At 28.8% G+C, this 24,380-nt stretch overlaps 2 protein-coding genes and 1 long non-coding RNA gene across 4 annotated transcripts in view; 1 reads left to right on the top strand and 2 right to left on the bottom strand.

Annotated features, from left to right (window-relative positions):
* Window positions 1-16,060, top strand: part of LOC106691089 (uncharacterized) — a 100,196-nt gene extending 84,136 nt beyond the window's left edge. For both annotated transcript variants that reach the window (XM_067050697.1, XM_067050696.1), the window contains 8 exons: window positions 926-987; window positions 2,789-2,909; window positions 6,730-6,872; window positions 10,345-10,465; window positions 11,535-11,666; window positions 11,922-12,160; window positions 12,235-12,348; window positions 13,989-16,060. In XM_067050697.1, coding sequence (XP_066906798.1) covers window positions 936-987; window positions 2,789-2,909; window positions 6,730-6,872; window positions 10,345-10,465; window positions 11,535-11,666; window positions 11,922-12,160; window positions 12,235-12,348; window positions 13,989-14,209 — 1,143 coding nt within the window. In that variant the 5' untranslated portion in view covers window positions 926-935 and the 3' untranslated portion in view covers window positions 14,210-16,060. The remainder of the gene's footprint in view (window positions 1-925; window positions 988-2,788; window positions 2,910-6,729; window positions 6,873-10,344; window positions 10,466-11,534; window positions 11,667-11,921; window positions 12,161-12,234; window positions 12,349-13,988) is intronic.
* On the bottom strand, window positions 6,742-10,270 carry LOC106691096 (uncharacterized). Its single transcript, XR_001344720.3, has 5 exons — window positions 9,803-10,270; window positions 9,555-9,708; window positions 9,289-9,482; window positions 8,954-9,203; window positions 6,742-6,861 (listed from the first exon to the last, which is right to left on the bottom strand). It is a non-coding gene; the product is annotated as an uncharacterized lncRNA (long non-coding RNA).
* A 1,514-nt stretch (window positions 16,061-17,574) lies between the features above and the next one.
* The window catches only part of Vps13D (vacuolar protein sorting 13D), a gene marked incomplete at its 5' end in the record, with an annotated part of 84,549 nt that continues 77,743 nt past the window's right edge, over window positions 17,575-24,380 (bottom strand). The window contains 5 exon segments of the mRNA XM_067050695.1: window positions 17,575-19,400; window positions 20,236-20,404; window positions 21,436-21,567; window positions 21,882-22,022; window positions 22,879-22,991. Of these exon segments, the coding sequence (XP_066906796.1) occupies window positions 19,311-19,400; window positions 20,236-20,404; window positions 21,436-21,567; window positions 21,882-22,022; window positions 22,879-22,991 (645 nt within the window).

The raw sequence follows: 24,380 nt of genomic DNA, 5'->3' as shown, positions 1-24,380 counted from the left end.
GAAAATTTAATGAAAAACTACGAATATGGAACTCTGATGAATGTACGTAATACAATATTGAAAAGTAAAACAAAATCATTTTAGTGTTAAAACGGTGTTGCGAAGTTTTAGTATAAAGCGGAAAATAATTTAAAAGAAGTTTTACATTTGAAATATTATTGGAACTATTTTGTTTGACCGCCAAAAGAGTGCCTTTGACATAAACTATTTAATTACAAGTTTTAGCCATAGAACTCTCAGTGGTCATTAATGTTATGATAGTATTATTATTTATAAAAATTTCTTCTTTTTTTTTTCTCTCGATTCATTATTAATGTAGTTGTTTAATAAAAAAATAAAATTGTAAAGTTGCTGCGAAGAATCACATTATGTCGTAAACGAAATTCTCTTATTCCTCAAATAAAATTTCTCGGATGTTCATCGTTGTATTAACATAGTGAAGTACCACCTTTACAGAAAAACAAACAACAGTTGATTTATAGATTATATCATTTCGAAATAGTAAAGTTTTATAGACTTGTTGTGCTTTTATTTTTTAACCTACTTTCTATAATTTAAACAATAATTATGGTCTGTACAAAACATTATTTTAAGTTGGAAAGATATAGGGAAGACGCCACAGCCAACAGATATTTGTAAAAAATTGTTATTTTGCGAATAGGAGAATTTGTGAATATAATTACCTAATTTAGGATCCACAAAAACATTTTATAATTATTAAATGATTACACTTCTAAAACATTTTAGAATTTGTGTTTTTGTGCCTCCTCTACATATAAGACCATTACTTTATCGATTTTTTTATTGGATCCAAAATGGTTTAGAGACCTCAGCGTAAGTTCCGTATGTTATTTGTGAATTTCAATAAATTATGAACCATTCATTATTCATTTTGTATTTAATCCGTATTTTAATTTTGTTCCAGGTGCTTAAAGATGGAAACGAATATATTATGGAGCTTCCTCATTGTTTACATACTGACAGAACGTAAGATATTACTGCTACTAATTAATTGAATACATTTAATTTGAATTAAAAGAATATGATTTTTGTCGGGTATCCGTCAGATAAATTACAAAAAATAAAGCTAAAAAAAAAGAAATTAACAATATGAAAAACAATTTTTAAAAAATACATGTTTTCTTTTCTCTTCATTTTATTTCAATATACTACCTTTACCCCCCCCCCGACAAAATAATCACATAAAAAACTCAATCGATACAGAAACTTAATCTTTTAATAAAATAATTGTTTGTTCCTTACTGAAGTAGGTTTATCTTAAAATTTTAAAGTTTTATGACCGAATGTTATGGAGTTAGTTTTTTTTCTCTTTATAAATTACTGGCATCAAATTATGCAAATTTATTCAATATAACAAATATTGAAATAATGGAACCAAGAACACTTGTTAGAAAAACAATATAATTTTAAAATAAAACATTAAATTTCCTTTCAAGTTTTTAGACGGCGTTAATTAATATAAGGAGACCCAATTTCATCATATAACCATACTTTACACTACTAATTTCGCCAACTCAGATAGATGTTTTGAACTGAATACTAAACGAAATGATGAGCACCGCTGAAAAAACGGCGAAACGTTTTTATCAGAAATAGGTTGGAGGTGGGTTTAAGTTTTCAGATCTGTTGAAATCGTGACAGAAGAAACAAAACATCGATCTAGGATATATCGAATACAAGGAAGAACTTGCTATTTCTAATTTACCCCACGATCTTCAGGAATTTTATTTGCAAATTACAGCTTCTCATTTGCTCCACACTTTTCTTAATAAACTATTACAAGGCCAATTTTCGGGAGAAAAAAGTTAATAGATTTTTATCAGAATAAAGTCTGAGCTAAACGGGTATTCCCATCGTCATATAAAATAGGCACTCATAGTAACTACAAAAAAATAAAAAGTATATGTTGGAGAATATAAAAAATGTACAGGCTTTTTTATCAATACTCCCTAAATACTATAAGAGACATAAAAATCTTTACAAGAAGTTTATTTAAATGACTTACACTGTTAAAAGTGGTTTTAAAGAATTTATTGAATTTTGCTCAAAAACTGGTTGAAATCATGTGTCTTCCGACAGGTTCAGAAGAATCTTTAGTGAAAAATTAAAAATAGGATTCGAACCTCCAAAGACAGACATTTGTAAAGACTGACCAAAATTTTATGATGACGGATTCTTACGGGAAATCGAATTTTAAAACTATTTTTTTCTTCGGGGTTTTTCAATTTTTTTCTTTTTTTTCCCTTTTTTTTCAAAACAAAGTTTTTCTTGCGATTTAAGCCGCGTGGCATACTGGACGCGTGGACTCAAAAAGTGTCCGATATGAACTTATCACTATCAGATAAAAAAATTGCTTAATTCGATTAGGATTTCCACAGTTAGGTGCACTGGAGAAGAAAAGAAAGATAAGAAAAGACCTAGTAAAAATGAAATCAAAATGCCAAAAATTGTAGAGACTATAGGGGTTGAAATGTATTCCATGGGCTTCCAAAATAAATTTGCGTTTAGATGTCTTTGAATGTGTTGATGTGAGATGTGTCTTTTATATGTGTGTCTTTGGGTGTTTTTAATTTTTATATCATGATGATGACTGAATTGGCGAAACATTGACTTTAGAGATTCATGGTTTTATTTGAATCTCCTAATTAAATTCTAATAAATATTTCCTGCCTCCTTTTGAATTAGTAAAATTTTATATTTAAATAATTATATTATTTTGTTTTAAATAATTATTCCATTATTTTTATTAATACTTCTGTTGATACAGGCGGTGATTGCCAGTGCAGTAAACAGGATTACCAAAGATGTGTAAAACTGGCAGACCCTCTCCTGAAAGATCCCCACCTCATTTATCCAGACAACCCGCGGGACATCGAAAGGGTTTGCAGGTAACGATATTTATAAACTTTAATTGTTTAAAATTTTAAGCGAACAGGTATGAATGCTTCACTAATCAATGTAACTTCAGAATATTGCTTAGTGAAGCAGCCTCTGGAGTGAATCAAGTCTAGGACTTACCTTTTTCTAGCCCCGTTCTTCCAAGATTGGCGCACAGTTTATAATTTGCTTTTTTTCTTTTTAATCCTACCTAGCCGACATTCGGGATAAGTAGGCTTAACCCAAAACTAATTCTATACCCGAGAATGATCTCTTAAGTAGTTTAAAATAATCTGAGACGGAGGATCACCCTTTGATACCTCAAATAATTTAAGCTAATATGAGAATCGTTTCAAAACTATAGATCGCCCACAAGAATATGGCATTAAGTTGAAACTGCCATGCCTTACCTCTTAGAAATTTTAAAAGATATTATAGGTTAATAAAACTAAATTTACGGATTTCTTTCCAATGTATAACAATTGTATTATTACTACCACGTGAAGCAGAGAAAGCAATCGTATACGTTTTATTCAATACAACGTTTTGAGAAACAAAGTCTTTCAATACGATTACTATAGAATAACTTGTAACTTAACATTTAAAGTAGATTTAGTAAAAAAACTGCTTTATTTTAAGTTAATTTAACTTTGTGTAAAATATTACTAAAAAATATATATATATATTTTAATGGATGTTTTTAAAAGCTTGATTCATACATATTTAATACAGTTTTAAATATCAAGAAATAAATTATTGAAAAATACAATTTTTGAAACTCAAAATAGTATTAATTCATGTTTTTCTTTTAATTATTATAAATAAATTTTAACATCAAGGTCAAAAAGATAATGAACACGCCACATTTAAGATATTCTGGTCAATTGAGTGTGTGAGAGGAAAAGACTCTGATGGACTCATCTTGTCATGTTGATGAGTTGATAGTACTGCGTTGAAAAAAATATTCACTTTTTTTTTTCCACTCCATAATATAAAATGAAAAAAAAACACTAAACATGATCAAAGTGAATAAAGATATATATATTTATTAATATTAATAGAAAATTTAAACCTTGAATCTAGACCGAAGCTGATTTTTTTTTTTTCGACGATTGATACTGAAAATACAGATTACAAACTTATCTGTATATATGTAATCATACATATGAAATTTCCTTTCTGCGATACTACACCAAGCAAACGAATATTTCCCGAACACTAGCCATACAAGGCCGGCTTAGTTCCTTCTAGTTCCGAAGAACAAAATAGCGTTTTTCACTAAAAGGTTTAAGCATATGCGACAAGTAAAACCCCACTGGGAATCACCCTAAAAATAAAAAATATAGAACTCGGTTGGAAGGTCAGTCTTCCAGAATTTGTAGATGAAAAATAAAACTCCTAAGTTCAGAGGTTAGGCAATATTACGTTAATTGAGTGAAGCAGAGGAGATAAATCTTCAAGATCGGATTCGTTAATAATTTGGGGAGTCTCGCAGGGGGCAGGTACTGCACAGATATAAAAATAAATTAAAACAACATTAAACTATATAAATATTCAAATAAACGATCAACAGACAATATAAAGAAAAATTTGTATTAGTTAAATAACCATTAAAGTAACATTAGCGATACATTAGGTACTAATTGACAGCTTGAAACAGATACTGTAAGCCAACCGAGAACTTATCAAATTAACATTAATTGTTTTCAATATTTATTGCAATAATTATTTTTAATTGTTGTTTACTTTCAGGACTATTTTAAGCGGAACAAGTGTCAAGTAAAATGAAATGAGTGATTAGTGTTTTGCAAATGGATATAGACATTTCATGAAAAGAGGGCAAGATTATTCAAATATTTATCAAGACAGCTTTCATAACAATAATGGTCATTTTTATAATTATCATTTCCAATAACAATAACAATAAAACTTAGCAAACCATAGGTTCGATGTCAATACCACGAATTCATGTTTACGCATCACACTCCATTGAAATCCATCAGAACCTGAATCCCCAAAATCAGAACAAAAACATAACTCCTATCTGTATTTCGGTATATCCCTCAAACATTTCTGGGAACGGATCCGTTAACTTGGAGAACCTTGTGGGTAGAGCTTAAGTGGTCCGATACTCACAAGGGAAAATCGTTCTCTCATTACACCACCAGGCTGGTCTTGTCACCTTCCTTTTTTGTTTTATATTTTTTCAATTGTGTATAAATGATTCATAAGTTAATTGTTATTTTAATCGATTATAAAACTGCTTAAAAATTACAAATTTATATTTTGTATTTTTATTTATTAATTGTAATTGTAATAAAAGGTCTGGTAGGCACTTTATTACTTAGGTTGTGATTTATAAAAATCAATTAATCGCAATAGAAACGTTGAATGAGTTTGCGGGCCCTTTAATAATAATATACTTCAAAATTTAAACTTTAAAGTTAATAAGGTTAATGTGTAAGATAAAGTTATTAATAAAACCAAAAGTTGTAATATTTCTTTATATTGACCAAATATTTGTTAAGTATAAATAAGGAAAATATAAAGGCAAAATATTTTTATTATTCTTCAATTGCAAAATATAAACATTGCAATGAAAATCAAAATATATATTTATTGTGAATATTGTGGCTGTGTAATTCAAGTATTCCCGGGTTTGATTGTTGTGGGATATTACCCGAATTACTTGGAGTGGACTGTATTTGAAATAATTATAATTATAATGAACAAAACCTCTATTCGTTTAATAGTTATGAAACAATTGATTAATTTTGTTTTGCCAAAAGGGTTACAAGATAGTTGTTGAAATTTGGATAATTTTAACTATTGCTAAGTTTACAAGGAATAATGGAAACAATTGTAGGTTCCTTGTTTTGAATGTTCTATTCGATGTTATGTTGGAAGACGTGTTTCTCTATTGTTCTTTTCTTCTCATCTCGCCGCCGACGCCGCTCTTGCCTAAGTGTGGTGAAGTTCTACTCACTCATGTTTCGCTGAAGAAAGTCGTATTGTTTTATAAAAAATGTGCTAGCTCTTTTTCATCTTTGAAGGCCAATATGGCCCCAAACTCTCTTTTCATATGTTTTCACTAGAGAGCAACATTTCCAAGTCCCATTAAAAATTCTTTGAGGGGCATCCACAATCAGTGGTCCGCCACCGAACGAATATCCACCTCTGTTGTAGACAACCTCATGAGATGAAGGAAAGGAATATCAGAAAGTTTATTTCAATTTTGGTTTATCATAAACTTAATCAGTGAAAACAAACTTTTACATAGGTATGTGCTCCCGAACATTGAATTTAATAGTTTATAAACCAGCATATTTGGTATGAGTTTGTTTATATTAAATTATAAAATCACTTTCAAAAGTAAGACGTTTCAAAGTAATTTTTTTTTTATTTGAGTTCTTGTAGGCCAAAGTGGAATCGCGGCCGTAAGTTAGACAATTCTGATTCATAGAATACTTTAAAAAAATAAATAAATAAAAGCTGTTTTTCTTCAGCTGTGCGGTTTAAGTTGTTTAGGGGTTATATATTTCCCCCTTAAAATAGTGCAAGCCCAGAAAAATGGGCCTTTCTTGACTTCTCAAGATATACATGTTTCTTCGGATCAATTATTCTACACGATATTTCATTTTCAAAAACCTTAAGTTCTTCCTATAATATAAAGGACTTTTAATACAAAGAACATCATGAAGTATTGTAAAGTAACCAGTGATAAAATATTTATATCACTAAATCAATAATAGGATAAGAACCTAGATCTCAATGGAACAAAACCTTTTATATTTACCTAAATAAATAGTAAAGATTTATCTATTGTTGTAGGACATGGACTTACTTCGTAGAATGTGTAAAAACATACACGGATCGATGTTTCACAGAGTCTAGGAGGAAGGAGTTCAACAAAGCTGTAGAAAGTCCAGTTTCTTCAATTCACAAACTCTGTTCTTCTCCGGACTATAGGAACGGTAAGAAATTATAAATTCAGTAGTTTTTAAATTTCATTGTTTAGTTTTTAACTAAGATTTGGGAAGAGGAGTTGTCATAATAACTTATTGACATAAGAGCCAGGAATAATTCCACTATCCTATCCCTCCTATAATGAAGTCTCTGGATTTGAGACATAAAATAACCCATTAAACGTTTAACCACTTAGCTAGCGAATTATGTTTACAACGGAAGTTGTAAAATTTACTGCTTTGTTTCCACTTTTCTACTAATCGTTACAGAATATGGTTTTTGAAACAACCAATCAAACACATTTTCGTCAGAGATTATTTTCGAAAGGCATGTTAAGGAATCCTTACATTACGAGGGATTTCGAGGAATATCATGTACTGAAAGAGCTATATTTAGGCTATCAACCTTTCAGTTTTTGTTCACTAAACTCGTATGTTATACTAATATTGATATTAACTCAAGAAATAATATAATCATATTGGTGGATAAGTAACACAATAATTATTAGTTCTTCACTCTTCCTGGGGCAAACCATAGTCAGGGAAGGGGAGGGAAAAGTCATAGCCAATCAGGTTGTGACATTTCAGTACGGAAAAAGAGAATGAAACCAAAATTTTAAAAACATTACATATAATTATCGCAGTGCTTTATTAGTTATTACAAATATTTTTTATTAGAATTAATAATTTTTTTCACTCCTGAGGGGGAAGCTGCCCCCTCCTGCTCCTCTCCAACCAATGACCGGAACGTTTAATAAAGTTCGAATCGGTAATCATCATGCTAAGAAGTTTGAAGTTTCGTCGGGTTTAAAACAAGGTGATTTTCTATCACCTGTCTTATTTAATTTAGCACTAGAATACATTATTATAAATATTATGCGTACCGAAAAGGGTTTAAATTTATGTTGTAAAATAACTGCCTTTGGTTATGCTGATAATTTTGTATTATGTGTGAGGACTAGGAAACTGTACAACTAAATATAACTACGTTGATAAAATCTAGTAAGGTTCCACGTTTTGAAATAAACACAGCCAAAACAAAATATATGGTTAGAAATAGAAACGGGGGAAATTTCGATGATACAAAGGAAGAAATACACTTCAATATGTTGAGAGGTTTAAATATTTAGGTTCTAGGGTAAGTAGAAAAATATAAATTGTTGTCCAAACATAAGCGAAGTCGAAGGTGAAAAATGATTATTATTTTTCAATTTCGAAATTGCTCAGTTCGCGCCTTCTGTCCAGAAACTTGAAAGTTAGAATGTAAAAAATTATCACATTTCGTACCAAAATAGACTTTAGCGTAGGTGAGAGGATTATGTCAAGATTGTTCTGGTAAATTTGTGTTTGGATGGGCGTCACTTGACAGATGTTTCTAAACAGCAATTGGTGGTACCGGCTTCAAACCTTTGGGTTTGTTAAGTATTTATTAATACTATTTTCTTCAAATACGTTAGTATTTTCGAAAGGTATTCGTAAAACATATGTTTGGATATCTTATTACAGTCATGTGACGCATATATTTCAGGTTAGGTATGGCAACAGTTGAAAGGAGTATCCTGTCGTTAATAGGTCCTTTCCGAGATTTTCTTCTCGGAAGGAGACACAGAACAGCGCTGAGGTTTCCTGAAACTACTTCACCAAGAACTCAACCGCCTCCGAAAGTCCCACCTGCATCCAACGATAAGCTTGCCGATAACTCCTATAGCGAAAGAGATACAAAGGTTTCAAAAGAAGCTAAGGAAATATATAGTGCTACAAATTCTATCAAATCAAAGGAAGCACCCCAGAAGCCCAAAAATATACCAACACCTGGGAATGTGTATCGTGGATGACAACATTTTTTTTAAATTTACATTTCTCCTCTCCATGTACTTATTTTTAAATAAATTATAAGTAATTATATTTATTTGCTCAGATTGTAATGATGATTAAAATAAACATTTTAAGCATCACTTTCATGTTTAAATATTGCTCTCACCTTAAAAAAGTAGGAGTTTCTAGAACATACTGTTTTTATTCATTTCTTATTCCAGTTTAAGTAAGGTTAAAATGAGACGTAATATCGGGATGAGGAGGATGTAGCATACCCTATTTACTTCAAAGGGAAAGTGATTCCAAAAAGGGAGGAGTTGATTACGCCCTTGGAGCTCAATTTTACATCAAAATTAATAGGGATACACCCCATTGTAATCCAAACTGAAACAGAAGGCAGTGGGTGATTGGCTCCTACTCCTCTGCCACTTGCCTGGAGTTCATCAAAAGGCCTTTTTGTCTTCATTTCTCCTGACAGTTTTTCCTGCTACTAACTCCTTCCTCCATGCTCCATATTAGCTTACACTGTAATTTAAAATGCAATATTAACAAAATTGAATGTGTTAGAATGTAGTTGGTAACAACTTTCAACAAATATCTAATCACTTACCATTGTCATCACATTATTCTTCTAAAATCTTTCATTCGGAGACAAGATTCAGAATATTGTTTTCTAAATTACACTTTGGGTGAATGAGAGTGTATCAAAACATTTTCTAGCAGTTTATATAGTTAATACACTTGGGACAGATGTAACTACTCTTTCAAATCAAATTTTTTTCTTCTTAAACTCTTTGTTCACACCTTTCAACAGATCTTAATTGAATGGATATAAAAAATTAAGATTGCTTGTGCTCTAGAGAATTGAGGTGTCACCTTAGCAACATTGAGTCTGATGTGGCACCAGTTCAATTCCGGCCTGGGGTTGACTTTTATTTTTAGGCAGCTCTACAGAATGAAAAACTTGACCTTCCCACTCTGGTTAGAGATTACCTGGTTAGAACTGATTACTTCTAGGATAACCAACCCCCTTTATGTTATATATGACCAGATTGAGAGTAAACAGAAACAAATTAAAAAAAAAAATAAGGATATACAAATATAATTATTCGATTATAAATTACCTTTAACACAACCTTTTTCCCCTTAAAATTGAAACACTTCCATTTTTTTTTTTTTTTTTTTTTTTTGTGATGTTCATAATGCTTTTATTGCTCGGAGGAACTTATGAGGGATGTGGTTCTGTTAGTTCTTTATTCCAACACCTCATGGTTTGTAGGACTTTTACAGAATAAATATTATCTGAAGCTGGTAGGAATTAAACATACACTGCTTCAAACCTGGTATGCTAGAACCCTTGGTGAAGTGCACTTGGCTACCAAAGCCTCTGTTGGAGGAATTAATCTGCATTAAATTATCTCAAACTTACAATTTTTCTGATATAAATACAAACACTGTTAATACTAATTAATATTTTCTCTTTTCATTTCTCGTTTAATACAAGAACAAACATTTCCATTGGTTATATTAAAAGAAAATAATGAATAATTTTTATACTACAAATTAAACTTTAAAATGGTGTGAATATTATAATAAATTAATATCATATAACAATTTAATTTTACCAGGTGACAATAATATGAATGAAGCTTTGTTTTCATTTTAGAATACATGAAGCATGCTAGCTGCATGAAAATGATGCTGATTGAGGACAATCATTGTGGGCGTCACTATAAGCTCCTTGTTAATCAAGTCTCTGGTGAAGCAGCACAATCTAGTGTATGTTGGTGAGTACAACTTTGCTATACTTATAGCTATTCAAGTTATCATGATGTGTGTTCTCTCTCTTAAAGAATTTGATTACTCTCCTACCTATGCCATATATTTTATCCAGGATCCATATATTTGGTTTGGCTTTGTTTATCTAGAACTGGTATACATGTGTTAATATTAAAAATTGTATTTTATTTAACTATCTACACTCGGTGTCATGTTTTCACCTTATTCCATGGTTTGAAAGTCCTTCCAAATTGAAACTCTGCAAAAATTTATAATCCTGTGGCCTCTCAAAAAGGTTTGATGGCGCAACTTGCTGACCATCTTCTGGGCTGCTCATAAGATCTTTTGAAATTAATATAGATAAAGCTGATGGATTACTCCTTTGTCTTCACCAATTTTCTATAATATTTACTGTAGTTAAGTATTATGTCCATAGTTACAATTAAAGTGGATATTATAATATTTTATTGATAAGTAAATTAGTAGTTAGAGCTGACCTTATAAGTATTAACATAACCAAGTATAAATGTCAGCAATCCCTGAACCGAAGGGTAATGATTCAAGAGGTAGTCTGAAATGGACTAGGTGGGAGGATTGCGTTAAGACTGATTTTGTAGATTTATATTTGGAGAGGCTTCACTGGATATTTTTGTGTAGAGAACCATTGGTATTAGCATCAAACCTTCATGTTCACTAAGCCTTTATTATTATAATTATCATAAAAAGGATCATGTAAAACCTCATAACCTTCAAAATTGAAATTAATCGATGGATGATTAAAGCCAATCAGGAGCCAGTTACCCTATTTAATACCAACAACTATTTTTTAAAGACCCCAGTTTATTTCAGGAATCTTTTTCCAACAGTTCTCAAGAGATGAAAGAATTGAAAAAATCCTCATTGAAAGACTTGCAAAAAAAGTATATTATAATTAATTACAAAAATGATATTACATCCATTCATACTTTATTGTTAGTCTTAAAAATTGATTTTTCATGGGAAAATAAGGATGATTTTAACATAAATAATAATTTTATATATATTTATTAAAATAATAATTTTCTTTATCCCCCTTAGTTCACATCATATATTCCGAGAATGTGTGGTAGACCAAACAAGAAACACTTGTGATGCCGAAGCAACGCCATTTTCAAGCCAAATGCTTGACAAAGCTCTATCATTTCTCAGAGACCAATGTTCTAACTATATGTAAGTTTTATTGATTTTATTTTAATTCAGTAAACCTGTTCCATTAAAAATTTGATGAAAGTAATTTCTAATTATGACTGTTAAGTGATGTAAATTTATCACTAAAATCCTAGATAGTAATCATTCGGATATATTATTTTTTTTTATAAATTCACTATTTTCATTTGTATTAGACAATTAAAAGATAAGCATTATCAGCAGCTTAATTATCAAAGCCATATATTTTATGCTTCTGACACTACTCTTATATTGTAGACCAAATCAAGACGATTGTCCAGGATTGGATTTCTACAAGAGTACGACAACCATGGGAAGATCAGATGAAGGAGAAGTTACTAAAATGAGAACTCCAGCTCAGACCCAAATCACTCAGGTAACACAGATGACACCGAGCCCAGAAACCGCAAGAACAACACAAACTCAAGCTCAGCCTCAGATGCAAACCACACAAACTAGAATTACAAATCCATGGACACCAGTAGCTGAAACTAAAGGTACATGAAGAATAATTTAAAGCAAATGGTGATAATTTAAATACGTATCTATTAACAATAATATTATTGTCCAGCAACAACAACAGGTAATACTGTTTCGGCAAAGTCTGAATGGACAAGTAGCAGTGTAGCTTGGACACCAAGTCTGAGTACAGACACAGATACAAGTAGAACCAGTTTTGCGAGAGGTAGGTACAATTTTTAGTTCTTCTTTAATTACTTGGCCGTAAATTTGTTTGACTGATTCAGCCGTTCAATTTAGTAAAGTAAAATAATCAAACCCACATTTTTACATAGAAACATCTAAAGTTCAAACCTGATTGACATTGATTCCTTTATTTTATCTCATTGTTTAAATGTATTGTCAGTCTAAGACTTGAGAAGAATATACTTAATAGCAATTAAATGATTAAATAAAATAAATTTTATCCAATTTAAGTCTCAAAACAATTTATTTTTCTTTATAAGTCCGACTTTCAGCCAATTCGTCCATTCTCAAGGACAATCTTAATACAATTTTAGAACCACATCAATTTAAAAAAAAACTTTATGCAGTCTATTCTGCCCAAGTCATTAATTTCAGTTCACAATTACCCTATTTTGTCAATTCTACATATTAAATTTAAATTAGAATTAAAACTTTTAATCACAGTCAAACTTCACTACTATAATTTATCACAACAATATTTAACCTTCCCTACAAATTTAGGTTGTGATAAAAGTTTTAATTTTTATTTTAATTTAATATGTTTAATTGACAAAATAGGGCAATTGTGGACTGAAATTAATGACCTGGGCAGAATAGCCTACATAAAGTTTTTTTTAAATTGATGTGGTTCCAAAATTGTATTAAGGAGATTGGTTATACAGATCTCAAAATGCTTTAGTAAATATAATACTATATAATATAATATTTTAAATCACAAGTATAAGAAGGTAGATAGGCATGATATAGAAAAGAGGTAGAATCCAGTTTATTAACAGAATCAGGCCCTAACATTAGTCCCAAACTGATAGAAAGTAACCGAAGAGAATTAGTTTTCAGACATTACAACTACCATGGAAGGAACCAGTGTCCTCCTGATATGAAGGGATAATGCAAGAGGAAGAAACCAGTCCTTAAACCTTGCGAAATCTGATGAAGGGATTCAGCCTCTGTACCTTAAGAATTCAAGCTGAAAGAAATCGGTGCTCAGACCTTGTCATAAGGGAAGATGGAAAGATAATAGAATAATAAAAACTCCAAAAAAGTTGATAAACAGAAAGAGACATTCAAGTATCACACCAAGGGACTGAGATGGGAATTATACTAATATAATAAAATTAAAAGATTTATGAATTTATTCACCTGAAATATCACCACATGATTACTGATTTGCAAATGATTGTTTATAGTAAATTCATAGTGAGTTTGTCAGCTATCAGAGTGAAAAAACACATATTCAATCATGTAGTTTTATACAAACCACTGATGTTTTGACTGACATTTTATGTTAATATCAGTACAGCTAAATGAATCGTATCATAAATGTATTATGATCATATGTAACAATAATATAAACTAGTACAATGTGCAAATGTTGTGCAAGTACAAATGTTATAGTTAGCGGTATGGTTCAGCTTAACAAGTAAGGTATTATGCTGTATCTTAAAATTTAATGTGTTAATAATAATAAGGAATACATAGTTATAACAATTAGGAATTTACCAAAAGAACTTTTAACATATTTTCTTCTTTTTTTTTTTAGAATTGACTTACTTATAATTAATAACAATATAAAATTTTAAAATAAGCTAATATTCTGAAACAAAAATACTCACATTGCAGGTATTACATGGACATCAAGTGAGGCAACACCGATATGGAAAGTTTCAGGATCATACCAGAATGCTTGGCTCCCTTCATCAAGACCAATGGACAATGCCATTGATGAACCAAACCAACAGGGTCTTGGTTCTGGATTCGATGGCGGAAATGGTTCTTCTCTCATCAGTCTATCAATCAGTTTACTTATTATTAGTCTTTTGCAACAAATTATCATAAGATAGTCAAGCTTAAATGGTACAGATTAAAACGGATTTTAACTTATATAATTTTCTTTTCAATAGACTATAAATATGATTAGTCCATTACGCTGAATACTGGAGACAGCAAAGTTTCTATTTATAATTGAAAAATGTTAAGCTTTAAAATGCAATAACAGAAGTTGTGTTGTACAGTAAATCTCTAATTCATGCCAAAAAAAATTTCTTTGTTAGGAAAAATAGAATTACAAAAATTATAGCACATTGACTTCATTTCAAATTTTTTTTAGCCTGATCTGTATTAATGTCATATAAATTAAAACAATAGTTTCAACCATACAAGCAGTTATCATCTAAATGACAACCAACTTCTTCATACTTGAAAAAGTCCGAGATAAAGCCCTTTCAGTAGTTCATTAATTGAGACTCATGAATGAAAAGTTAAGATATAAGTTAATATGTATAATGTATTTTCTGTGGATAAATTATGTTTAATCAACCTGAAAAATGGAATGTACTTTTTAAATGTATATTTGTTTATAAATATTTTTAAAATAAGTATTTTTAAAATGTTACAAAACTTTTAGCAGATCAAACAAAATAAAATAATAAAACTTAGAAATGTGAATTAGTTATCTTATAGGACTTAACTTTTGTGTAGTAAGATTTAATGAACTATTACATAAATTTGAGGAAGAAAAAAGATCTCTATAAACTTATTTGTACTTATTCACAAAAAAATAATTTAATATAATGAAATTAACAAATATACCATAATTTTAAATTTACATGATTAATAAAAATAATGTGCATGATACCTCTTGATTCTTGGATAATAACCAGATTATATTTTATTTCCTTTTTAATATTTTCAAAATTGTTAAACAAGACAATATCTTTGTATTCCCTTTTAATATTTTTTTTAGCAATGTCATTTCAGTGTGACCACTGCTTCATCAAAACATTAACCTATAAACATTTTTTTCTTGCTAATGATTTTATACTATACTTATTGTTTTGTTTAAACCCACAAAATATCAATTGAACTTTTCAGAGGTTTGATATTTTTTTTGTTTATTTCTAGTTACTACAGGACTATTTCCCTCCCTCTCACCCCCCCCCCTCATTCTTCTCTTAAAATATACCTTAATCCAAAAAGTTTGTTATTGTTCTAACAATAATTTTTAAATTACTAATAAAGGACACTGTTTTACAAGTAAGTCTATTTAAATTTAGACCATTTTATTTTAAGTTTTGGACCAAACATTAAGAAAAAAATAATCTAAAGCAATATATTGTCATTCATTGGCTGATAAAATTAAATATATCTAATGTTCATATTATATCATACTCGATTATAGTAATGTTATTTTGAGTCACTTCATTGTTCAATTGTCAGTTATCTTAAACTATTACTGTTCTAAACATCTATAAGTTACTGTAAACTCTAGTAAAATAAATATATTTTTAGGAAATATATCTCAAAACAAAAATGTCTACGGTCATATCATTTCAGTCACTACAACCAGTTTTGAATTGATAGTTTTCACTTTAATCTTCCATTTTATTACCATAAATATAGATATAAAATTGTATAATCATACAAATAAAATTTATGAGTAAAAATTTTAAAAACACTCATTTATTAAAAAATTAATTTATGTAGTTAGGTAAATAGAATTTATATTCGTCAGTATCCTTATAAATATCTAGGATGTCAATGTGATAAAATAACTATTCATAATTCTGAAAAAGTTACAAAACTGCTTTTTGAGAAAGTGTGATTTACCAACTAAGAAAATGTATTTTCTATGTTACTTCTTGTTTGAATGTTGTTAAGTTACCACAATAAATATACTAATATTGCTTTTTTTATTTCTGTTCATTAAAAAATCTCCTTCCTTCAAAACCAAGATTTAAAGTAGATTGTAGCATGATAATTTGTTTAATTAATAAATTCAAAGAAATAAATCATTTCCTCCATGAAAAATAAAAATAAGGAACAACAATTCACCTAAAAGTCTGCTTTTAATCATTTCTAAAATTTAAAAGACAACAAAGAATCAAAGCAAACTTGAGGTAATACATATTAAAATAGTGAAAAAATATTAATAATTCGATTAAAGAGAATAAAGTACATAATAAGACATGAAACAGATCTGTCTTAGAGAAAAGTGACAGTTAATGGCAGCATGTACAATATATGAATCACTATGGATTTGTCCTAGTGCATATTTCAGGGCAAATTTGTTATAGACTTTGAGGTTGACCCAGAGATTCTGTAGTCACGATAAGAGCAATGGATCACCAAGAAAAAAATTAATCACTCGGCTAAATTGTAAAAATTTAAGATTTTTGATACCTTAAAGTTAGGCATATAATAGTGATAAATATACAAGAAAATTACTTTTAATAATTAAGAAAAATTTAAATCTCTGGTATCAAATTTACTAAAATATATGAAATTCAAGGAGAAAAATAAGATATTGGAAAGTTGAAAACATTAAATTTCCACTCTATCAAGAAACTTTTGACCACTGTCTAAAAAATCTGCTATTTGGAACATACATGGGTATTTTTCTTTTTCTAAAGATATAAAACATATATAAAAAAGAAAAAGTAGATTTTCATAAAATAATTATATTAAAGCTACAACTTTAGTTGTATTACATACTGTTTCTTGTGTTGGAACAATGTGCCTGCTATTTCTAGTAGACATGTCTTTTTTAGGCTATTGATGTTAACAGAGCCAGCTGTATTTATATGATTTGGCTATTCTGTCTAGATGAAAGCTCGAATAGGCAAACATTGACTGGTTATTTATTTATTGGTATTTAATATATACCTCAGGCTTTGAACTTGGAATTTTCAAATTAATAATATCTTTAAAAATTTGGGGTACAATAAAATGATTTAATATTAAAACTCAGTTAGCTATGTTTCTGGTAACTAAGTAATGAGCCAGTCAGTTGGTCTAGTAAAGGGTAAGGAGTTTTAGATAAAAAAAAAAAGAGCTCTGAGAACTTTTTAATCAAATCAAAAGTCATCAAGATAGAAGGAATAAGCAAGGCAGGTCATTTATTGTGATAGAAAGAGGTAGAGATTTTAAGGAAAAAGAAAAGCAGAAGTACTTTAGGGCATAAGAAGAGTTAGCAAAGAGGAGAAAATTTATTTTGCAAATCAGGTATCAGATATTTGCTGAGAATAATAACGGGAGATGAGCAATAGTTGACACTGTAGATTATTCTAAAATAATCAGTCAAAGGAACGAAAAATGCGAGGTGTAGGTTTATATCTGATATATCTAGGCAATTTTTAAAGTTAATAACAATAGATAAGCAGTCTATAAATTCAATAGACCATGTAACTATTAAAAAAGAAATAACACATTAGTTTCATATATATTTATTGATAGTATTGCTTAAATAATATAACAAGAATCTTACATTATAATTTAATATATTTATGGGATGAAAATAAATCACCAACTACTTCACAGCACCATTAGTACTAGTATTAATTTATTGATTTTAACTATCTCAGTCTTTCATTATTAAAAAAAAAATACAACTTGTTAGCACATAATATATAACCCCTGTTAATATCTGAGCGTTCTTTTAAATAATTAAAAGGGTGATTCACTTTAGCATCATCATATCTTAAAAGTTTAAATGTTGGTGTACTTTTAATTAACCATTTACTTGGTCCATTAAATTTTTAAAACAAAACCATTTTTTAAATGAAGTGACAAGAAAGTGATTTATTTTAACGTGCAGCAGCATAAATTATCCTAATGTGTGCTTAAACATGAATCACCCAGTACATTAAACTTATTTCTGATTAACACTAAAATGTTTCATAGACGAATATAAATTTTTAGTTTTTAAAATATGCATTTGAATCAAAACACAGTCACACTGGAAAAATAAATACTCTATGAAGAAGAATCTAACAAGAATCAATCCCACCAAACTTAAATATATATAATAAATGAAACAGATGAGTTTTAAGTGAATGTTTCTCTTTCGTTTTCATTACCACCTAAACCTTTTAGTTGTAAATAAACAATAATAAATTTTTCTTTTGTCATAAACTTTATATAATATATATTTTAAGTATAAAATAACCATAGGACTATTACAAATATAAATATGATTTCTTTAAAAATATAATATTTTTTTTATGACAACAAAATATTAATTTTCCATGAATAATTTTGTACTAATGTTCTTAAAAAATAAAAACAAAAATATAGCAAATTACAAATAATGATTTCACAATTTTACAATCCAATCAAATGTGCTATGAAGCAGAAGCCAAAAAATATTCTTATAATTAAGCCAGTGGTAACATTAAATATCAGCCCAATGACTAAGAACTGATTAATATCTTTGGGAGTTCAAAAAAAAATATACAACCCTTAAGTGAGAAAACATTAAATGCATCTCAATAAACAAGCAATCACTAAGAATAACTAGTCAAGTCGAAAAATGGTTCTAATGTGTGTATTTTGAACATCTAAACCTTTTGCACATTGTGAAGGTTTGGAAAATAGATCACTATACGCTCACTAGTAACATTTTTTGACATTCCAACTTATTTCCTATGAATGTCGAAATATAACCCTCATAAAAGTAAATGCTCGAACTATAAAAAAAACAAAAAACAATTAAACAATTAAGGGTCTAATTAAAAACAAATAAAGAAAAATAGTAAAATAAGACTTGTTTAATAAAACATAAAAGTTTCTTTTTGAAAAAGAGTATATTAAATAAAACGAATCATTATTAATTATGCTTTAATATCACAGAAAAGGTGTGCCCCATGAGCACTACACAATTTTTTCAGTTTCTACAAAAATAGTTTGAAAATAAGTAGTGTACAAGGAGGTCTTTTAAAGAATAAGTTAGCTGTACAAATAAGAGTAAAACTATAATATAAAACAAAAATTAATATTTTTCATTAAAAAGAAACAAAGTATGTACATATTACAATAGAGTAACTATCATTGAATAATTGTACTCGGCTGCAATCAATTCAATAAGAACCTCTTCAACACAAATAGAATCTGCTAGAGTGCATAAAGTAGTAGAAAGGATGAATGAAACAATTCTCAATAAGAGATTTAATCTTCAAGCAAATTGTCCTCAGTAGGTACTAATGTATTTTGCCTTTCAATGAACTGCTCCTTTGCATAGTTCACCTGCTGTGACACCTGAAATAGAACATTAATACAATAACACTTTAATCTCAATATTTTTTAAATAGTATAGCTATTTTTTTTAGCTCCAGAGATAAATGGTTCATTCTAATTTTTTTTTAAATCTATTTTGTAAACATACAATTAAACTAAAAAAAGAAAAGGATTCTGATACAAATGTTCAATTACACGATTCTAAAATATTAAGCAAAATTTTTATCATAAAATATTTTTTCTATTAATTTTTTATGACTTTGACGTTCCTAATTACTATTTTATGAAAATTTACCAATTACAATTTTTCATTAAGTTCACAGATCAATAAACTGTGATTCAATTCTGTTTTCATCAACAACAAAAGTTCTGCTAAAAACTTAGATTTTCGTGCATGAATTATACAAAAAAAAAAAAAATACATAAACTATTTTGTGACAAACACAAACAAAACATAATTCTATAATTTTTCATTCAGTTCTTTTTTTTTTTTTTTAATTGCTCATTTTACTCATAATTTTTCAATGAGTGAAAACTGTTTGTCCTAACTTTCACCTTCCTCATGACTCTGAAATGAACACTACTATCACAACAAACTTATAAAAAAAACATTTCAGTAGTTATGGAGAACTAGAACAATAGAACAGCTCCCTTAAAATGTGTAAATTTAGTGAGATTTAGGAAAATTTTTGATCAGAAATGACCATATTTCCTGAATCACAAGTGGTTAGTAAAATTAGTTAAATAAAAAAATCAGACGTTCAAGAATAGTAATTGAAGGGCTTAGAGGACAATCACTTTTTATTGTTGATGTAGATTGACATTGAACATTGAACATTGAACATTGAATACGTACCCAAACAGCTATTGCTTCCGAATCACATCTTATCCGAGGTCCCTCCTTTCCATCTTGAGCAATTAAAGAAGTATTCCCTTGATCTACCATCCTTAGTTCGATGTAAAAGACAGGAGCAGCATTAATATTGCTCCCAGTTATTACCAATGGTCTGCAGTCTTCTAATTCTCTATATTTTGAACAATTGATGCATTTAATTAAGATTAAAATGGTATAAAATTGTTCAATAGCGTCATAAAATGGAATAATATATTACATTGTAAAGATTGACAATATATTATTACTTATTATAAGGTAAACAGAATGATATTTTGATGACTAATAACATTTAAGGGTGGTCTCAGTTATAGCTCACCAACAAGAATATGGCAGATAAGAAGGTGAGCTCACCCAGTCCTCCCTCCCTTTAACTTATCTTCAAAAGGTCTACTATTAGTTTGTTAAATAAATGAAAAGCTTATCTCTCAAAATATCATGACAGTATCTACTGTTCCTGGCAATATTTTGCCACATTAGGAATGTTGTGATAGTTAACAGTACATGTAGCGATAGTGAAGCTACTGTCACATTAAAAGTGGTTTATATGGTGACATTTAACAGCCATGGTACCAACTGTTGTAGCCATCACCATGATTTAACCTGTACCACAGTTGCTATCTTGACAGTGAATGAAGAATGAATGAATTTAACTATATGATAGTTCCTGTTATGACAGAACTTACATTCATGATGACAAATATCACATTTTAAACCATGGCAGTGGCTACTACAATTTTTGCAATGTTTGTTAGCTACCTCTGTGAAATGTAGTTTATATCCAGTATTTATGGCTTTCAGATAAAATATATTGTTTCAGAAATATATTGCTTTATTTAAATGAATGATAATTTTAAGAAATAAATTAGGGTAGCTATTAGATTGAGATTATTTTATCAAATATTCTTTTTATGAATATTCATTTAACTAATTTGATTAATAAATTATTTATATTCATCTGTCATGAACTATACACAGTTACTGGGGATTCATTGCCAAAGCCATATTCTTAAGAGCCAACTATTATCGCATACATTTTTTAAGTTTTCAATCATTTTGTTCTGTTTGCTTAGAAACTCTAATGCAGTTTTAATTATTTTATTTTTAGTAGTAAGATAATTCAAAAATTATTTATTAACACTCAATTATTTTAATTTTACGTACCCAAGCTGTCTCTCCACAATAATTGTAGTACTATTGGAATTGGGGTTGCAACTAAAGACACGAACATTTTCACTCGATATAACGATCCTCAAGTCTTCACTTCCACTTCTCAATATTTCATAGGCCATAAACCTAAACATTAAAAAAAATGCATAGATTTTTTTTTTAATTCAGTTTTAAATTATTTAAACATATATTCTTGAAATCATTATTTATACAATCTATAGTTGTTTATATCATATCTTGCTGGTTACTATAATTATTAGTGAATAATTATGATAGCAATGAAAAATATTTAGAAGTAAAGAATTAATTCATCGGTAATTTCAGAAGGAGATTTATTTTGTTTATTAAAGGAATCTATATTTTTAATAAACAATGTACAGTAAAATTTACCTATTATAACTAAAAACACATAAAGTAAACTTACTGGGAGTTATACTTACAGTTCGGAATATTTTCGATTGTTTATTGAATAAAGAAATTGTTGACCTTGACTTTGCTTTTTACTGTAAGGAGGCAAAAAGCCAGATGGACTTGTAACACATCTTGGAGGTCTTTTCCTTTTAGGGATCACCTTACTAGAACTGAAAGATATAGTTTTTATTAATTAAGAGTAATATTCAAGGATTGCATTAAAAATTAATAATAAATTAATTCTGTAATAATTTTTTTTCATTCATAAAAGAAAAAAATTACAGCAGAACCCCCAAATTAAAACTTAAAAGTTCTCAGGAACAATTTTGATTTTATATAATGTGAATAACAACTACAGTTCAAGTTTTAAGGTTGAAATAATTTTATTAATATTAAAGAAAACACTGAATAATTAGATATATCTTTAATTTATGGATATTTATATTCTTCATAAATTCATTTCATTCACACCCAGAATAAAAATGGTACAACCCAAGAAATAAGTTTTTGTTAGGATGACTAAACACGGATTATGTTCTATATAAAAACCCCCAGAGTATTGAACATGTAACTGGTAGATGAAATACTATGTCTACTGTTTCCGTCGAATACGTGGTTTTGCCATTACAATTTCTGATGTTAAAAATTCTGAGATGTATCTCTTTCATTCAGAATATACCTTATGGATCTATGGCATCACATAATAACATTTTATTTCCAAATTATTTAAAAAAAAAAATTTTTTTTAATTTATTACCAAGACTATAATAAATAAATTAATGTTTCCAATATTTCCTTATAATATTAATATATTATAAATATATTACTCATGGTGTGTATGAAATATGAATCATATATAATACATAAGTCAGAATGAATCATAAACTATGACAGAAATTGTATTTTCATCAACATTTGATATCCTCTTGCATATCCACTACCTACTTCAATATTACTATCGCTGTGTGTAATTTATATTTGGACACACATCATAATATTATGCGTTAATATACAAAATCCAAATACCTTCTACTTGAATCCCTGACAGCTGTAGCAGTTTCTGAGGCTAAATCAAGTACACCAACAACAGGTTTGGTAACAGTTCCAACCAGGCCTTTCCCTAAGCCAGATATGAGACCCTACCAACATGAAATAAACCAATAAACATGAAAATAAAATGACTCTGATAAATTTATTAATTTTAAACATTTAGAAATATACAAAAACACACTTAGAAACACTCAAGAATTCATTTTACTCATTTAAGTATTAATTAGGGAATAATACTAGGATTTTCATATCTAGCAAATTCTCATTAATTTAAACAAAATTTTCATTTGTTTAATTTTTTAATACATAAATGATCCTCAAAATTCAGCATCTTGAGTCATATTTGGTCCATACTTTACTTGAGAAGACTATATATAAATAAAAATATATAGGTATAAAAGTACATACATACCTCAAGGTAGGTTATATAATAGTGTATGTAATAAGTTAATGATAGTAAAATACAAAAATTGTGAAGGATAGAAATTATTATTAAAAGTGACAAATACAGGTTTATTTTAACTGTGCTAAATTAATTTGGGCATAATAGCCCACAAATTTTTATAAATCAATGTGAGGCTGTGATACTAAAATTAAGATTGTCCTTGATGATGGCCAGATAGGCCAAAACATCAGACATATAATATGTTTTAATAAAGAAGTTTGAGACTATTTGGATAATTTATGTAATTATTAATTTAAATAATGATCAATTTCAGAATTAAAAGAAAAAATATTTTCTTAAATTATGGTGTGTAGCAAGTGATTATTTTATATGTATTCATAATTAAAAGTTATATGTTTAATTAACTGATCTATTTTTTTTTATTGATATTTACAACTGTATATAAAATACATCAAGTAAATTTACAAAAGTACAAGGGTGTAGAGAAACTACCCATTGGTAACACTCTAAAAACATTTTTACAATATAAGGTCTCGAGGCCATCTTCTTTTCAGAAGCCTCGGAGGATAGACCGGAATAAAAGAGAAAGCAAGATTAGAAACTAATGGGTTTGAGTGGTTAGAGAGTTTATAATGGAAGGATTGATATCTGGTTCAGGCTCGATCGGTTACAATTGGAAAATTGAGGTCTTTATGGATGATTTTATTTGTGACAAAGTAGGGAGCATTTAGGATTTTAGATTGTTAGGATTGGATATGGGAAGAATTCAAAGGTTTAGTGGAGGGCCAACTGATCTATTAAAATAAAAATTGTTGAAAATTTTGTCAAAAAATGTTAGATTTACATTCATTTTGCATTGTATCAATTAATTATTGATACATAGCTATGAATAATTATATCTTACTTATTATATAGTTAAATTAATAATAAGAATAAAGGCCTAACGGACCAGAAGGTTCAATGCCTATACCACCAATTACTCTCCACGCACATCCTTCCAGTGATGCCCCCCAATCACAATTCTACTAAATCTGTATTAACGCAATCTCCTCATCTATGTACCCCTCAAATG

This window comes from Halyomorpha halys, unplaced genomic scaffold (assembly GCF_000696795.3).
Source record: "Halyomorpha halys isolate HHAL.00 unplaced genomic scaffold, Hhal_1.1 Scaffold2076.1, whole genome shotgun sequence".
NCBI lineage: Eukaryota > Metazoa > Arthropoda > Insecta > Hemiptera > Pentatomidae > Halyomorpha > Halyomorpha halys.
This window is presented reverse-complemented; position numbering and strand designations above follow the sequence as displayed.